This window comes from Blennius ocellaris, assembly GCF_963422515.1.
Source record: "Blennius ocellaris genome assembly, chromosome: 3".
Taxonomy (NCBI): Eukaryota; Metazoa; Chordata; class Actinopteri; order Blenniiformes; family Blenniidae; genus Blennius; species Blennius ocellaris.
The window spans coordinates 4,079,930-4,095,314 of record NC_137652.1 but is presented as its reverse complement, the minus strand read 5'-3'; the positions used below and the strand labels follow the sequence as shown (position 1 = coordinate 4,095,314).

The window sequence follows — 15,385 nt, the reverse complement described above, 5'->3', positions numbered from 1 at the left end:
TGCGTGTCAATGGTGACAAACAGTTTTCTATTCCCACAAATAAAATATAAAACATGTTTCAGACTTTAATACAACTTATTTCTGGAAATCATCAACTGTTGAGACAAAACCTGGATCTTCCCACGGGTGAACTCGCCGCCGACGTCACGCTGTGGTTTACCGAATCATTTCAAGGATTTGAAGGATTCGTTCTGTGGAAAATCTGGTTTGACCTCATTTATTTTAACGGGTAAAATGACGACGAGTCGTCGCCAGAGCAGAGCATCGTGGGTGACGTCGTTTTCACGCTTTGTTGTAACCGAAGATTCCGACGGGAAAGTGTTTGACGTGAGTCGGCCACTGGGCGGAGAGCTGGAAGAACTTGACGTCGGAGCGCTCCACGCCGTCCACGCACACTGGGGAGGAAGGGGGAGGGTTACTTTGACTGTATTAGTGTGTATTTGGTGTGTGTACATCTCAGGCCCTGTCCACACGAGAACTGCCTCCAGGTCGAGCTGAAGAAACCACCGGAGATATTTGGTTTGACGAAGCCAGACAACTTTGGATTTCCTGAATTACGAAGATGTATTCGGTGTATTTGCCTCGCGGTTACAGCGCCCCCTTAAGTCATGGCGTATGTACGACATCATTTTGAGTCGTAGTGACAGGAAACATTTTTATGAGGTGAGAAATAAACGGTTAAATAAGATTGTGTTGAGCTGGTGTGGACAGGGCCTCGGTGAGCAGCAGGTGGACGTACCTCTCAGTGTGTGTTGGTGTTTGGACGTACAAATCAATCTGCTGATTCCCTCAATCACCTGACTCCTTGACTCCGCCTCCTTCTCCTTCATCTTCTTACTCAGGAACATGACTGTCACACACACACACACACACACATTGATTTTAGGGGGACCTCGGACTCTTTTGGTCCCCACGAGTCCAGAAGAACAGGAAGAGCTCACACCCTTCTTGTTCTTCTCCTTGGTCACCACCGTCATGCTCATCAGGTCTCCCCTCGTCAGCCTGGACACCTGCAGGCTCCGGAAGTTACTCTTCAGAGTGTTCTTCACCCCGGCCTCTCTCCTGCGCTCTCCTCCTCCACCTCCTCCACCTCCTCCTCCTCCTCCCTGGTGGCTCCAGTAATCCAGCTGCAGACACATCACCTCCCCTGGACAGCTGCAGAGACCAGTCAGAACATGGGGTGGAGGGGTGGTGGTGGTGGTGGTGGGGGGGGTTGAGGGGTGGGGGGTACCTGGTGGAGGGGGAGGTCGGAGGTGTGGACGTGGTTATTGGTGCTCCTGCCTGAGAGGGAGGTGACCCCAGGATGAAGTCATCAGAGTCCACTGTGGACGGAGAAGGTAAGCGTCCAATCAGGGGTGACGGAAATCAGACATGGGAGGGGTGTGTGTGTGTGGGGGGGGTGTGTCTACCTGAGCTGGTGACAGACGTTTGCTCCATGACGCCAACTTTCACCAGCTGCAAACAAACACAAAACATAGCAGTGTGCGCGTGTGTGTGCGTGTGTCTAAAACGTCCTCAGCTGTAGGAAGGTGCCTCACCCCGATGAAGGGGACAAATGTTTGACAGGAGTCTTCCTCCCGGCTGTAAAGACAAACAGAGACGTTTGTTATTGTGTGTCTGAATTCTTTCAATTATATAAATCTTTAATTTATTCACACACACTTCACACTTTGCCGTAAATAAAACTCTCGGTGGTGAGTTACTGTGTGTCAGTGACAACAACTCACAGACACAGTGTGTAATATTCGTGTACCTCCTGTGTCTGTAGGTCAACATGGCTTCAGAGATGGGACACAGGTGGGTGACGGCGGCGCCGGACAGGTACTGAGACACTCGTCTGGCCACGTCCACACCGTCTGAGGAGCGAGCGACCATACCGTGAGGCGAGCAGCGGCCGGACGAGTTGCCGTGGCGGGCGGCCGTACCTTTGTGCGGCGGCTCGTGGCGGGAGAACAGCTCCCTCCAACCGGCGTCCGTGAAAAGACCGGCGAAGCGGGCGTCCAGGGACGAGACGTGCCGGGCCAGCGGGTGCACACCTGAGGCCACAAACAGGGTGTACCTCATCGTTTTGTGTGTGTGTGTGTGTGTGTGTGTGTGTGTGTGTGTGTGTGTGCGCGCGCTTACCGACAGGCAGGATGAGGAAGCGGAAATAATTCAGCCAATCGGGCGTCTTGTTGGCGAGTTGTTCCACGAAGCAGCCGAGGACGGAGCTCAGGTAGGTCTGATCTCCTCCAACCACCACCTTCACAGGGGGCGGAGCCTGAGAGCTGCAGTTACAGCTGAGAGGACAGACGGAGGTCAGGGGTCAGAGGTCGGGGGGGGGGGGGTTGGCGCTCAGAACCCGTGCAGACTCCTACTATCTCTGGATGCGGCTGAGGACGGCGGCGAAGGCTCCCTGAACGTCCGCCGCCGAGACGGTGCACACGATTGGCTGATCGAAGAGAACCTCCGACAGATACTGAGGACACGCACAGGAAGTGCAACGTGAGCGACGCAGACGTCGTGTCGGACGCACGCGCACACACACACACACTCACGCACACACCTGTCCCTGCCAGTCGGTGGTGTTGATCAGGATGATGGAATCAGGAAGATGGTCATCGGAGAACAAGATGTTGTTTAACTGATCCAACACCGACTTCCTGACCACCTGTAACACACACAAACACTGAACCTGTGTGCGTGCGTGTGTGCGTGTGTGTGTGTGTGTGTGTGTGTGTGTGTGTGTGTGTGTGTGTGTGAGTGGGTGTGTGTGAGACCTGAGCAGCAGGATTCCTCCAGTCTACCGACGTCTCACTGTCCACGCTGCTCGTTCTGTCGATCCCTCTTGAGTTCTGTCGCTCTTTCAACGACACTTTCCGAAGATGGAGGCCGACAGAACCTCCCGACCTGCACAGGAAGCAGCAACCCACCGTCAGGCGTGTGTGTGACAGAGTGTTAGCGTGTGCGTGTGTGTGTGTGTATACCTTGGTGAAATGTGTGTGAGAGACTCCGTTTTACAGAGTTTGGTCGTTGCGTCTGGTATCGTGGCGCCGTCTTTCTCGTCGTCCTGCTGGAAGCGGAAGCGGCATCGTTACTGCAAAGCCGCCAGAGATTCAGATTATAATCTGTGCGAGGGTGTGAGTCTCACTCACCGCAGAGGCGACCGCCTCTCCGCCGGGCTCCTCGGGGCCCCAGGCCCCTGGACCCCCTGCAGAGGGCGGCTCGGACGCCTGGAGGACACGCACACACACACACACACACACACACACACACACACACACACACACACCGAGCGTCTTGTTGTGAGCCCATTTTATGTGTAAACACATTCTGTGTGTGTTAATTTGCTCACAGTCGTCTCTCCCTCTGTCTGTCCACTCCTCTGTTCATCGTCATTCACCATTTGGGGCTGAGGGGTGCACGCAAAAAATGGCCTGGCAACACAACGCCACATGAACAAAAAAACAAATTGATTGAGTAAACACAACAACAAAAACCGTATTGTTTATTTCTTGTACTTTTCATGTGTGTTTGTTGCGTAATCGTCCTCTCTCTGTCTCCAGCCGAGTCACAAAGACTCACAACAGTCAACGTTACCTTTGTTGCTCAGAGTAGTACGGCTCATAGACCTGAGTGTGTGTTTTGTTGTTGTTGTTGTTGTTGTTGTGCAACCTGAGTGTGGGTTTGGGCGTGCTCTGGATGCTGTCGCTGTCCTCCAGCTCGCGCTCGCTCTCGCTGCGGTTGTAGACCTCCAGACTGTCGTACAGCAGGTCCAGGTCTTCCTCCGCCTCCTGAGTCTGGCACACTGGGTCTGAAGTCAGGACCTGTGGCACAACCAGCAACCAGCAACCAGCCGTTGGGGGGGGTCATTGATGTGACGTTGTACTTGTATTGACATGCCATGTTGAGTCTGTTTGTTGTCGTACGAACCTCGTCCGTGACCTTGAATCTTTTCAGCAGGGCCACAAACTTCTGTTTGAATTTCGGTTGCTAGGCAACAGAAAACAGAAGGCCTAAACGTGATTGCCTGGTTCGGCAACAAAAGGGGGCGTCGGGGATCGGCAGCACCCGATCGGTCGTCACCTGAGTGAGGGAGGTCATCTGGATCATCTTCCCGTGAGACGCGTGCGTCTTCCTCCGGCCCTCGTCATCGTCGGCGTACACGTTCTGGATCAGACACGGGGAACACGTGAGTTTCTACGGCAACCAGACACAGCGAAACGCCCCTTCAACGGTTGACGTGAGTGTGTGCGGGGGGGAACAGACGTGTTGGGCTCACCTGTGCCGTGACGGCGTCGTCACTTCCTTCCTGTTCAGAGGAGAAACTGTCGTCGTCTTCGTCCCACCAGGTCTCCCTGTCAGGGGAACGATCTGCGCGGGCGCACGGCGTGTGAGACGCAGCGCACAACAACAACAACAACAACAACACAAAACACAACTCAAACAGAGTATCCCCTCCTACCAGAGGCCTTCGTCTTGTTGCTACGGTGATTGCTTGAATCCTCGTGTTCGATTGGCTGGCTGGAAAGGGAGTGGACGCGAAGCTCCGCCCCCTTTACCGAAACGTCCTTGAAGTTCGTGTGCAGCCCGAGAACGGAGTCTCCGTGTGAGGGGTGCTGCATCACCTGACACACACACACACACACACACACTCAATCTGCTTACCGTTAAATTGCGTTGTGTCGTTGTGCTACAGTGTGAAGTTGTGTTATAACACTTAAGTTGTGTCGTTTTGCAGTTGTGTTGTTGTGTTGTCGTGTTGTACCTCGGACATGTTGATGACTCCCACCGCCAGCGTCTTGTAGCCTCCGATAGTTCGATTCTTGTACCTCCGCTTCCTCTGCAGCATCACGTAGAGGCAGTTACTGTCTCGCTTCAGGAAGTGGGGATACTGTGCACACACACACACACACACACACACACACACACACGCGCAAGTGAAGGGTGTGTGTGTGCGTGTGTTTATATGTGTGTGCGTGTGAGTGTGTGTGTAACCTGCAGAGAGAAGCTGAGTTCCAGGTCAGTTTCCATTCGGCCGTCCACAGGAAGAAAATACTCGTTCGATCTCAAAGTGCGTTTGGAACCCTGGAAACAGAAATCAAGTCCAGGATCAGGCTCAGGTCTAAGACCAGGATCGGGATCAGGATCAGGCTCTCTGTTTAGATCATAGCTTTACATCCTGGGAACACGTTGAAACACCCGAGGTCTGAAACATATCGGCTCTTGGTCGTCGCTGAGATTCACCAGATATGACGTGAAGATTATCTTCACTTTAAGATTAATTTAACCTCGTTACATTTTTTCACTCGTGGCAAACAAACGTTCAGCACATTTTCCTCCAAACTGGCCGAAACGTCAGATTAGCAAGAGTGATTTCGTCTCAGTCCATTACTTTTTGGGAGGAATGTAATCTATTACTTTGCCTCAGGTGTGTGATGCAGACGGATCACCTGGAGCTTGACCGCGATGACGATGGAGCTCAGCTCTCGGTCGAGCTCTGGGAGGACGAGCAGCTTCTTCAGGGTCAGACTGCACAACCTGCAGAGAGAGAGAGAGCGAGAGAGCGAGAGAGAGAGCGAGAGAGAGAGAGAGACATCAGTCCACGGGGCCAATAAGGAAGCTCCGGCACCTTCACAGGCACAACAACTCTAGATTCAGGAGTGGTGGATGTTTTGAACATAACAGTGGATGTTTTGGATGGAGTGGTGGATGTTTTAGACGGAGCGCTGGATGTGGATCATGCCTCCTGAAGCCTGGTTCTTCCAGGATCACATAGCGGCGGCCAGCAGAAGCTAATCCCGCTAATCCCGCGAGGAGCGCTCGCTGCACCGTGACTCTGCAGCAGAATCTCTCCTCTCACATGACGAGTCTGAGGTTCTACAGTGTTTATAGACCGTCTCTGTCTCATACTGTACCTACAAGCAAGTCTCTGAAAGCACAAAGACAACGTCTACATCAGCTGAAGGTTTGCATTCAAGTGAAATCTGGCAAGCTACGGGGGGGGGGGGTCAAAGGTCAAAGTTTAATCCAGGGGGTTTGCTTCTTTGGCTCCATATGAAATCAGCGTATTCTTTGACATTAAATAGTAAGTCAGGTCCTCTCCGCTCCACTCAAGGAAACTCTGTTACGTAAGAAGCTTAGAGCTGAATGGTTGAGTCCATTAACTCCGATAATCCACCTGAGGTGACAGAGCATAGACTCTCCGTCACCTCACGGGCTTTTTCAAGCTCCTCCTGAACTAAACAAATAAATAAATGTCCATCAGCTCCAGACTCCCAGGGAACAACCGTTGATGGTTTTTCTCTGGATACGATGGGTTAAGCCGGTACAGATCAATAAGGTGTACGTCCTCTCTGGAGGGTGGAGACACGTGACGGACATTCCTGGAAGACAAACGTTCACTCGTCTTACCTGGGCACGCAGCTGGGGGACGATCGGTCGACCTCCCAGGTCCCGAACAGGTTCATCGGCACCGGGATGCGACCGTCCGACTCCCCGGCCGCTCCGGCGCCGGAGCCCATGTCCAACTCCACTCTGTCCGCCGCCATGGGAGCTCGTGACGGGGGACCTGCAGCCTGGTGGGGCAGTAGAGGCAGGGTGGGGCAGTAGGGGGTGGGGCAGGCTGGGCTGGGTAATTCTCCAGGCAGGTGATGTGGAGGGAACCGAGAGCTGCAGGCTTCACCGGGTCCGTCAGGAAGGTTTGGGAGGAGCTTCTACTGCCTCTGTTCCTCATGTGGTGAGACGAGACGGTCCAGATTATGTCCAGATTACACTTGTTCACCTCCAGACATTTGTGTTGCTTCAATTTACACTTCAACATCCAGAATATTGAGCGTCTTCCTCCTCCAACATCCAGATTATAGAGCATCTTCCTCCTCTCACATCCAGATTATAGAGCATCGTTCTCCACTAACATCCAGATTATAGAGCATCTTCCTCCTCTAACATCCAGATTATTGAGCGTCTTCCTCCTCCAACATCCAGATTATATAGAGCATCTTCCTCCTCTCACATCCAGATTATAGAGCATCGTTCTCCACTAACATCCAGATTATAGAGCATCTTCCTCCTCTAACATCCAGATTATTGAGCGTCTTCCTCCTCCAACATCAGATTATAGAGCATCGTCCTCCTCTCACATCCAGATTATAGGGCATCCTCCTCCTCTAACATCCAGATTAGAGCGTCTTCCTCCTCTAACATCAGATTATAGAGCATCTTCCTTCTCTCACATGCAGATTATAGAGCATCTTCCTCCTCTCACATGCAGATTATAGAGCATCTTCCTCCTCTCACATCAGATTATAGAGCATCTTCCTTCTCTCACATGCAGATTATGGAGCATCTTCCTCCTCTCACATCCAGATCATTCAACATCAATTCAAACCAAACAAAAAGACACAAACAGGTCTGAGTAGTCAAATAAAGTTTATTTAGAAACGTGAAGTTCCACTGGGATTTACTCTCTTTTCTATTATTTACACCAGAAACTCAAACTGAAGCTTTTAATTTCCTCCTCCTCAGTGATTTGCTTTGTACATTAAAGCTGCACAATGTAAATGTGTGTATTTCCACTGCGGCGCGTCGGGCGGCTGTAGTCTGCGGCAGAGCTAGCTGGTTAGCATGCTAAATCTACTACAACCAACAAACATCAGTGGAATAACGTGGTGAACCTGGAGAGGATGCCAAAGTCCGACAAAAATGTAAAAAATATATCTAGAATAAACATAAGTGTGTGTGTGAGAGAGGTATTTTAAAAGGCCCGGTTTCACCAGACTGAAGGACGAATCCAGGTTTGACCAGTTCCTCTGAGATTTTAATTAAATATCGAGTTCTGTTGACTAAATGTCGAGTTTGCGTTTTGAATTGAAGTCAGGCCGAGAGTCACAAGAAAAACTTCACACGGGGGCCGGCGTCACGTGTGGAGTTCCTCAGAGATCAAAGCCGAGACCCTCTAGCTTTGTCACTTACACTATTTCGCTTTGAACCGGCACCAGACTGTGTGTGTGTGTGTGTGTGTGTGCGTGCTAGATGTAAAACTGGTGAGCCGCCAGGTTGTCCATGAAGGGCCGAACCAGGAAGTCTGTAGAGAAGTAGAAGATGAGGCCGAAGGTGATGGAGATGGGCAGAGCGGGGAGAGCCTTCCGGAAGATGGCCAACAGCAGCAGAGTCAGACACAGACCCTGAAACAAAAACACAGAAATAAGACTTTACATCCGACATGGCGGAGAGTTCATTCAGAACTTCTTCTTCTTCTTTTTTTATATCTGGATCACTCACGATGAGAATTGCCACGAAACAGGCGATGGTGGTGTTCCAGTCTGCGCCGCTCGCTGCCGCTTTCCCCACCAACACACTGTAGAAGATGAAGTCTCCCAGACCGAGCTTCACCCCTCCTACACACAGTCCAAGACACAAAGACACACAGTCGCAAAGACAGAGTCAGAAAAAGACACAGAAAAAAACGCAGTCAGAAAAAAATGCAGTCACAAAGACACAGTCACAAAGACACACAGTCACAAAGACACACATAGACAGTCAGAAAACACACACAGCAGGTACAAACACACTCACTGTCCTCAGAGTCGTCTTCCTGAAACGACCTTGACGTTTGTCTCTGAGGTTCCGCCCCTCTGATGCTCTGCTCCGCCTCCTCATCTGAGAAACAACATGGTGGTGTTACTCTGTGTGCGTGTGTGTGTGTGTGTGTGTGTGTGTGTGTGTGTGTGTGTGTGTGTGCGTGCGTGACACCCCGGAGGAGCCCCACCTGTCTCCGAGCGCTGCGTCTCGCCCGGACTCGCCATCCCCACCGACCACATCATGGCGGCTGCGCAGGCAGGACAAAGAGTTAACTCCCCAAAGCCCCCCGTGACATCGCCGGCAAACAGGAAACAGGAAGTGGCAGCCCTGAGGGGGGGGGCGGAGACTCACAGGAGTATATGAGGGCGGGGAAAATGGGCTCGTTCCTCTCCTGCGCCGTCTCCACCAACATCCTGAGGGGACCCTTCGGACTGAGGACCGCCACCAGGTCTGCAGCGGGACACGGTACTCTTTGAGCATACAAGTAGAATTGTAATGGAAAATACTCTCCTGATCGTACCGTAGATGGAGATGGCTCCCAGGATGACCCAGGCGGACCACTCGGGCAGGTACTTGATGAAGACGAGGGCCATGAGGGCACTGATGAGGATGAGGTAGGCCTGCTGCAGCTGCAGGGGGCCCTTCCAGTGGATACAGATCATCCCCACCGCCCCGAAGTTCCAGATCATCACCCCGACCGTGGGGTAGTCCACCGCCACGTTGTACGTCTTAAACACCTCCCTGCGGAGGTGAGACGCAGACGTCAAGGGGGGGAGGGGAGGGGTAGGGGTCAGCCGGCGGCCGAGCGAGACTCACCCGAGATACATGAAGCTGAACCAGAAGAGCAGCATGAGGGACGACAGGATGAGCCAGCCGTGGATGAACTGCAGTGAACACAGATACTCTGATACAGACAACACCGACGGGATTCTACCCCGAACACCCCCCCCCCCCCAAAAAAAAACCAGCCCCAACTTCATCCAGGTCATTTATCGGCAAACATTGGGGTGAAAGGGGGTCACGTAGCAGATATCCAGTGCAATAATGACGATAAATCTATATCCATCTATCTATACTTGATTGCCGTGGGCCTTTCCTCTGCTACAGAGGCAGCCTTGTTTCAGTGAAGTGGAGCTCCTCTCCTGTGAAACTGGCATCGACAACAACTTTTCGCCAGCAGTTTTAAGCTACTCCACGTCGCCCCCCTTTGGTCCCAGGACAAACTGTAAGTGCGGTGGCGAGGTTGTGTGTCGGACCTTGTAGCAGCGGTACTTGTAGAGGATCACCAGGAAGATGGTCATGACCACGATGACGCTGATCATGATGATGGTGTTGAGGACGGAGTTGAGCAGCCGCCGTCCGACCGACGCCGTGTTCTCAGTGAATGGCGTGTAGATCCTGCGCGGACAGACTGTGGTTAGCGGTGGTCAGAGGAGGCGGCGGCGGTGGCGGCGGCCGACTCACAGCTGCTGGTTGGTCTTCTCGCTGTAGAAGCTGACGGACTTGATGGTGGCGACGACCACGACCATGCAAAGCGTGACGGGGATGAAGAGCATGATGACGTGCTTCGCGCCGTACTTCAACGGGAGGTCCTCCTCGTCGACGTCTGCGTCTGCGTCCTGATCGGAGCCGCCGCCGCCGTCCATCGGCGCCGAATTCGACCTCCTGCTCAGCCCCTCCTGGTCGTGGAGACGACGACACCCGTCAGACGGACCGGCCGCGTCGTCTCCGACCGCGGGAGGGGAGGACCTCACCTTCGTCCTGCCGGTGGGCGTGGTCTCCGGCTCCGCGAGCTCATCTTCCGGTTGGTACGACGGCACCGCCGGACTCTCCGACGGCACCAACGCCGTCCTCTCGTTGTAGATTTCATCGTCACTGTCCGAGGCGTTCATGGCTGCTTGGAGGAAACGCCGCCTGGAACAAACACCGAGCAGAGCTGAGAGCAACGACGTGACCCGCTCAAACGGACAAAAAAAAAAAAAAGTCTATCGGACCGACGGAAACGCTCAGAAACTTTACCAGACGCACGAAAACTTTACGCAACGCACGGCAAATTCTTACCAAACGTACAAAACTCTACCAAAAGTACAGAACCTCCCAGAAACTGTACTTCATGAGGAGAAACTTTACAAATCCCTTAGAAACTCGGCAGAACCGACCCTTGAGGAAACACTTGAACTACAAAGCAATGGAACTCTGGAAACTCTACGACAGTTATTTTTAGGGTGTTCTGGGTGTCTGAGCACCTCGACGCCGCCCCCTGTCGGTGGTTATCGGTAGTTGCACTTCAGCTTTGGTCGATGTTTGGAGGTTTTGTCGCGGTTCCGTGATGTTCCGGGGGGTCGTGAGTTCTCACCGCGCAGCGTTGTGTCGGTTTGACGGGTGACGGAGGGTTTCGGGTGAGAAGATACCGGTGACTCGGAGCGTCTTTACAGCGAACGGCGGCCGAGTCTCGTGACGATTTCTATCCGCCTGTCGCTTCCGGTTGTGGCGCGAGGCAACGAAAAGCACCTGGAGATTTTACCTCGTTTAAAGTAGCGCAGAAATCACGGCGAGCTCCAAGTTGCGGCGTAAACACCGAGAAAAGAGCCGGAAGTCCTCAGTCAGCTGACGGGTGGGACACGTGACCACACTCCAGTGACGTATGAGGATGATTAACGGTTCATTTTTTATTTTTATTTTTTTAAGTTGAAGAAATTAATTTTGGACAATTGTGGAAGTCAACAGTCCTACAAGACGTACGAAAATATAAATAAAAACAGGAATAAGTTTGAAGGTAGACAACAATAACGAAGATGAGAGAAGAAAAAAAAGACATGACATGACATGAAATAAATTTTAATTAAATTTAAACAAAACTAAAAAATAAATTAAATTAAATTAAAAAAAACTAAAAACTAAATCAAATTTAAAAAAAACTAAAAAATAAATGTAATTTAATTTTAAAAATATATAATAAAATAGAGAAAGAAATTCAGGAGTTCTGCCACAGGAGCTCGGGGTTGTCCGTGACCTTTAAATCTTCTACCACGTTCAGGACTTTCACAGAACTCCGTTTCTTCATGAGCTTCAGCGATGAGAAGAACAAACACTGTTCTGTTTGGAACACATACACATTTGGCTTACATTCTCGAAATCTGTTTTTGTGCATGAACATCTGTGCTAAAATTACAGTGGTATTGTTTGACAAAGAATTCTTAAAGAATTCTAAAAACCATACAAAAATATTTTCACATTTGAAAAAAGCAGCTGGTCCATGTTTAGATAACCAGTGATGTAAATAATCCCTAGACACTTTAGGGATTATTTACAAAGAATATATGGTCTTGACATTAATGTACTTTTAATACTATAATAATAATATATTTCTAAAATTCTGGAATAAGTTGTTGGAAGTCAGCTATGTGAGCATTTATGTAGAAAATAAACCATATCACACAAACCTCATATCATGGGGAGACCTCTGGCAAAAGGTACTAATGATCTACTTGTAATGACTCTTCAGCTCAGACTAAAGTTAAACTTTTCACATTCTTCCTGTAAAGACTATAATTATGAACCACTCAATAAAGATGCAGATTATACACAAGTCAATTCTCTGAAACCAGATGGTACCGATCAAATCATCAAACCGGGAGCTTGTCCTGAAGACATAAATGCCTGGATGAGCTGCTGTTTTCTGCTTCACTCCATAAGAACCAAAGTTACTATATTTGGCACAAAACAAAATGCCTCTTTCTCAGTTTGGTTCTGCAGGGTTACTCCATCAAAAATGAACATTTCTGCTCTTACATATACATTTTCTTGTGTAAAGAAATTTTTTTTTTTAATTATCTTCGAACTTTCCTTACTTCAGTTTTCCTGTCCGCCACTAGAGGGCGGCACATAACGTCATCCTTTCAGAACAAAAGGCACGAGAGCCACTGCTCTGTCACATCACTTTATTATGGAATTAAAAAAGAAAAACTAAAAGAAAAAAATAACTGAGCACCAAAAGAAACGTTCTAGCTTCTAGCTTCGCTCCTCGAACTGGTTCTTGTTCTTCAGCAGGAATGCGGCCAGGAACTCGATGGGGTTCGGAGGTCTGCACACAGAAACACAACAGAAGACTCATTTTAAACGTGGATCATGACGACGTTCATTCCTCCTGAAGACATTCCTCCGCACCTTCTGTCATTGTGTTTCGCCTCAAGCTGCGTGGGTCTATATAAAGTCGAAGGCCGCAACGGGTCACCAAACTCACTGTTCGGATCGTTTCCTAGTTTTGAGTCACGGACCTGATCATTATTTGATCAACTACAAAAGCAAAAGAGCAGCTTGATACAACTTTGCCAATCATTTTTTCATACTTATGAGTCGGCAACGGTCGCATTTCTTGCTTTGTCTCAAGTACATGTGGTCGTGTCCCACGTATTCCCACTCCCGTACGGCTCTGCAGTCCCACAGTGGCGACACGCCGCAATGGTTTTGTCCACCAACCGTCTTCTGTCATCGCTGTGTGTTTACAGAGAAAAACGATCTCATACATGCGACTTAAATGATGCAGGAGGTTTTTTTTCAAATCCCTCCGTGAACCACGACGGCCGCTGTACCGAAGGAGTGAGTACTACTGATAAAACAACTTTATTTGTTTCCCCCATCAACTAATCGGGAGGCCGAGCGCGTCCCGAACCGTGGCGAGGTGCTCATGCGGCTGAGGGATCCGTCGCAGCACTAATAAAGTCCTGTGGTTCTATGTGAAGTAATTCTGTGGAATGTTTGTTAGTCCTGTGGTTCTCTTGTTGTGCCCTGTGGGCCTCCGTCACAGCCTCACCTCTCCTTGGCGAGCACCGACAGGCCCTGCAGCAGGATCGGCACCACCGTCTGGTCCAGGTACGCTCGGGTGGGCAGCGCCTGCAGGTCCACCTTCTGCTTCGTCTTCTCGCCACTCGCCTTCTCGTTCTCCACCGTCCTCTGGGGAGGAAAAGCATGCTGGGAGTGTAGCGCCACCTGCCGCTCACACAGGCGGGAACGTGTGTGCGCGTGTGAGCGTGCGAGTTACCTGGATGTTGTCGGTTAGTCCGTATTCTGGATGCTGGTTCTCGGAGACCTGCAGGGACAAGTTTCAGAATGTTTAACGCCAACCCAGTGTGTGTGTGTGTGTGTGTGTGTGTGTGTGAGACTCACAGTTGTGTGTCCCTCCATTGACTGCTCTGCGTCTGTGTGATCTGGAAAACAAACAATCAAACAAACAATGTTTATGGTACCTTGACACATTTCAAATGTTGCCAGGTCAGACTGCCAGGCCACATGATGACGTTTTCAAGTGAAAACTGAATTGAGTTTTGTGGGTCCGTTCACACGGCAACGATGCTCGGAGCCGCCGAAAACACTCCCTGGACTTTACGAAAACGGTCGGGCTCCTTCTCCTTGCAGACGACAGAAACGCTGCTCCTGCCAACAGTCACCAAGGACGTAGTAAACTATTTGTTCTGCACATGCTCAGTAGCTGGACAATCAGAACAATGTTTCCTCCAGTGTCAGGACTCCCACTTTTATTTTGACTCTCACCATGATAATCTAACTTGGTTGAACGTCTCTGTATTCCCATAGCTTATGCTGAGCGCATTGTCCTTTACTGCATGTGTGTGTGTGGTTTCATTACAAAAACAAACAACGAATTGCCATAGAAACTCCTGACGGCAACAACATCGGTGTGATAACTAAAGAAAAGCCCCTTTGACCTTTATTTGTTCATCTGTCGCTTATATGTTGCTTTACTTCCACTTTGCACCGACAGCAACCACTAGAAAAGGACCCGTTAACTCGTACAAAATCCGCAGACAAACTATTCGTCTGTTCACGATCAATGAATAAAATTTTGATAAACGTTTGCACAGCCAGTGGAGGGGAAAATGTCTTAAATTAAATGTAATAATGTATTTAGTCATTAAAAACAGGGGGAGAGCGGTTGCACACTTTAGGGGTAGAATTAATACCACATCAGCTTTTTTTTAAAGCGTTTTTTGGACGATTTGCGTAATCTAATATTGGCGCTGTGCAAATAATGCATGTTGAACTGCAGAGTTTCCTGTGTCCTCCGTTAGCCTGAAGTCCCGGAGTGTCCCAAGTTAATGCTGGTGATGTAGAGCTGACTGCTTAGCTCCGGTGCTAACTGGCGGATAGCCCCGGTGCTAACTGGCTGATACCCCCGGTGCTCACTGACGGATAGCTCCGGTGCTCACTGGCGGATAGCTCCGGTGCTCACTGGCGGATAGCTCCGGTGCTCACTGGCGGATAGCTCCGGTGCTCACTGGCGGATAGCTCCAGTAACTGGCGGATAGCGCCGGTGGTAGCTGGCGGATAGCTCAGGTGCTAACTGGCGGATAGCTCCGGTAACAGGCGGATAGCTCAGGTGCTAACTGGCGGATAGCTCCAGTAACTGGCGGATAGCTCAGATGCTAACTGGCGGATAGCTCCGGTGCTAACTGGCGGATAGCTCCGGTGCTAACTGGCGGACAGCTCCGGTGCTAACTGGGGGATAGCTCCAGTAACTGGTGGATAGCCCCGGTGCTCACTGGCGGATAGCCCCGGTGCTCACTGGCGGATAGCCCCGGTAACTGGCGGATAGCTCCAAAAGCCGGCGAACACGCACCAACGGCATTCAGGTAAACAGCACCAGCGGCCAAGCAGCCGCCGGCGGTCGGTGAGCAGCTTTGGGAGCCGGTGGACGGTGAACAAGCGCCTGCCGGCTGACCGAGAAACAAGCGCGGGATTACAAAATAAATCAACAATGAACTCACCGTCCGCCATGTTTGTTGTGGTGCTACGTACGTACGTACGA

The 15,385-nt window shown here is 50.6% G+C and overlaps 3 protein-coding genes across 4 annotated transcripts; all 3 read right to left on the bottom strand.

The window, feature by feature from the left end:
* Nucleotides 1-190: 190 nt before the first annotated feature.
* On the bottom strand, nt 191-6,530 carry LOC308149252 (phosphofurin acidic cluster sorting protein 1-like; the record flags this gene model as incomplete). The annotated part of the gene is made up of 20 exons (XM_080520936.1): nt 191-395; nt 740-850; nt 944-1,155; nt 1,232-1,322; nt 1,410-1,455; nt 1,539-1,581; nt 1,754-2,036; nt 2,125-2,279; nt 2,358-2,458; nt 2,546-2,650; nt 2,760-2,889; nt 3,580-3,806; nt 3,913-3,972; nt 4,066-4,149; nt 4,262-4,353; nt 4,445-4,607; nt 4,748-4,873; nt 4,978-5,067; nt 5,433-5,520; nt 6,394-6,530. The coding sequence occupies 20 exons, from the start codon at nt 6,528-6,530 to the stop codon at nt 283-285; spliced, it is 2,457 nt and encodes an 818-aa protein (XP_080377062.1). The 3' UTR covers nt 191-282.
* Nucleotides 6,531-7,405: 875 nt separating this feature from the next.
* On the bottom strand, nt 7,406-11,159 carry psen2 (presenilin 2). Of its 2 annotated transcripts, none has more exons than XM_080494331.1 (11): nt 11,087-11,159; nt 10,317-10,476; nt 10,027-10,241; nt 9,819-9,960; nt 9,379-9,446; nt 9,083-9,303; nt 8,914-9,012; nt 8,750-8,809; nt 8,557-8,640; nt 8,263-8,378; nt 7,406-8,165 (listed from the first exon to the last, which is right to left on the bottom strand). In XM_080494331.1, exons 2-11 carry the CDS (start codon nt 10,452-10,454, stop codon nt 8,010-8,012), a joined length of 1,299 nt encoding a protein of 432 aa, XP_080350457.1. In that variant the 5' UTR covers nt 10,455-10,476; nt 11,087-11,159; the 3' UTR covers nt 7,406-8,009. The 2 variants fall into 2 exon arrangements, with proteins under 2 accessions (XP_080350457.1, XP_080350458.1); XM_080494332.1 differs by lacking the exon at nt 11,087-11,159 and adding an exon at nt 10,919-11,021.
* Nucleotides 11,160-12,488: 1,329 nt separating this feature from the next.
* Nucleotides 12,489-15,359, bottom strand: dpy30 (dpy-30 histone methyltransferase complex regulatory subunit). The gene is made up of 5 exons (XM_080518704.1): nt 15,345-15,359; nt 13,729-13,769; nt 13,604-13,651; nt 13,376-13,515; nt 12,489-12,646 (listed from the first exon to the last, which is right to left on the bottom strand). The coding sequence occupies exons 1-5, from the start codon at nt 15,352-15,354 to the stop codon at nt 12,574-12,576; spliced, it is 312 nt and encodes a 103-aa protein (XP_080374830.1). The 5' UTR covers nt 15,355-15,359; the 3' UTR covers nt 12,489-12,573.
* Nucleotides 15,360-15,385: the final 26 nt, after the last annotated feature.

Coding starts and splice junctions, on each gene's coding strand:
- psen2 (XM_080494331.1), bottom strand. CDS start 10,454: ATGAACGCCTCGGACAGTGACGATGAAATCTACAACGAGAGGACGGCG. Junction 9,447..9,818: donor ACAAGTACCGCTGCTACAAG/GTCCGACACACA, acceptor TGTTCACTGCAG/TTCATCCACGGCTGGCTCAT. Junction 8,166..8,262: donor GTTTCGTGGCAATTCTCATC/GTGAGTGATCCA, acceptor TTTTTGTTTCAG/GGTCTGTGTCTGACTCTGCT.
- dpy30 (XM_080518704.1), bottom strand. Junction 13,516..13,603: donor GACTAACCGACAACATCCAG/GTAACTCGCACG, acceptor TTTCCTCCCCAG/AGGACGGTGGAGAACGAGAA. Junction 12,647..13,375: donor TCGGTGCTCGCCAAGGAGAG/GTGAGGCTGTGA, acceptor TTCTGTGTGCAG/ACCTCCGAACCCCATCGAGT.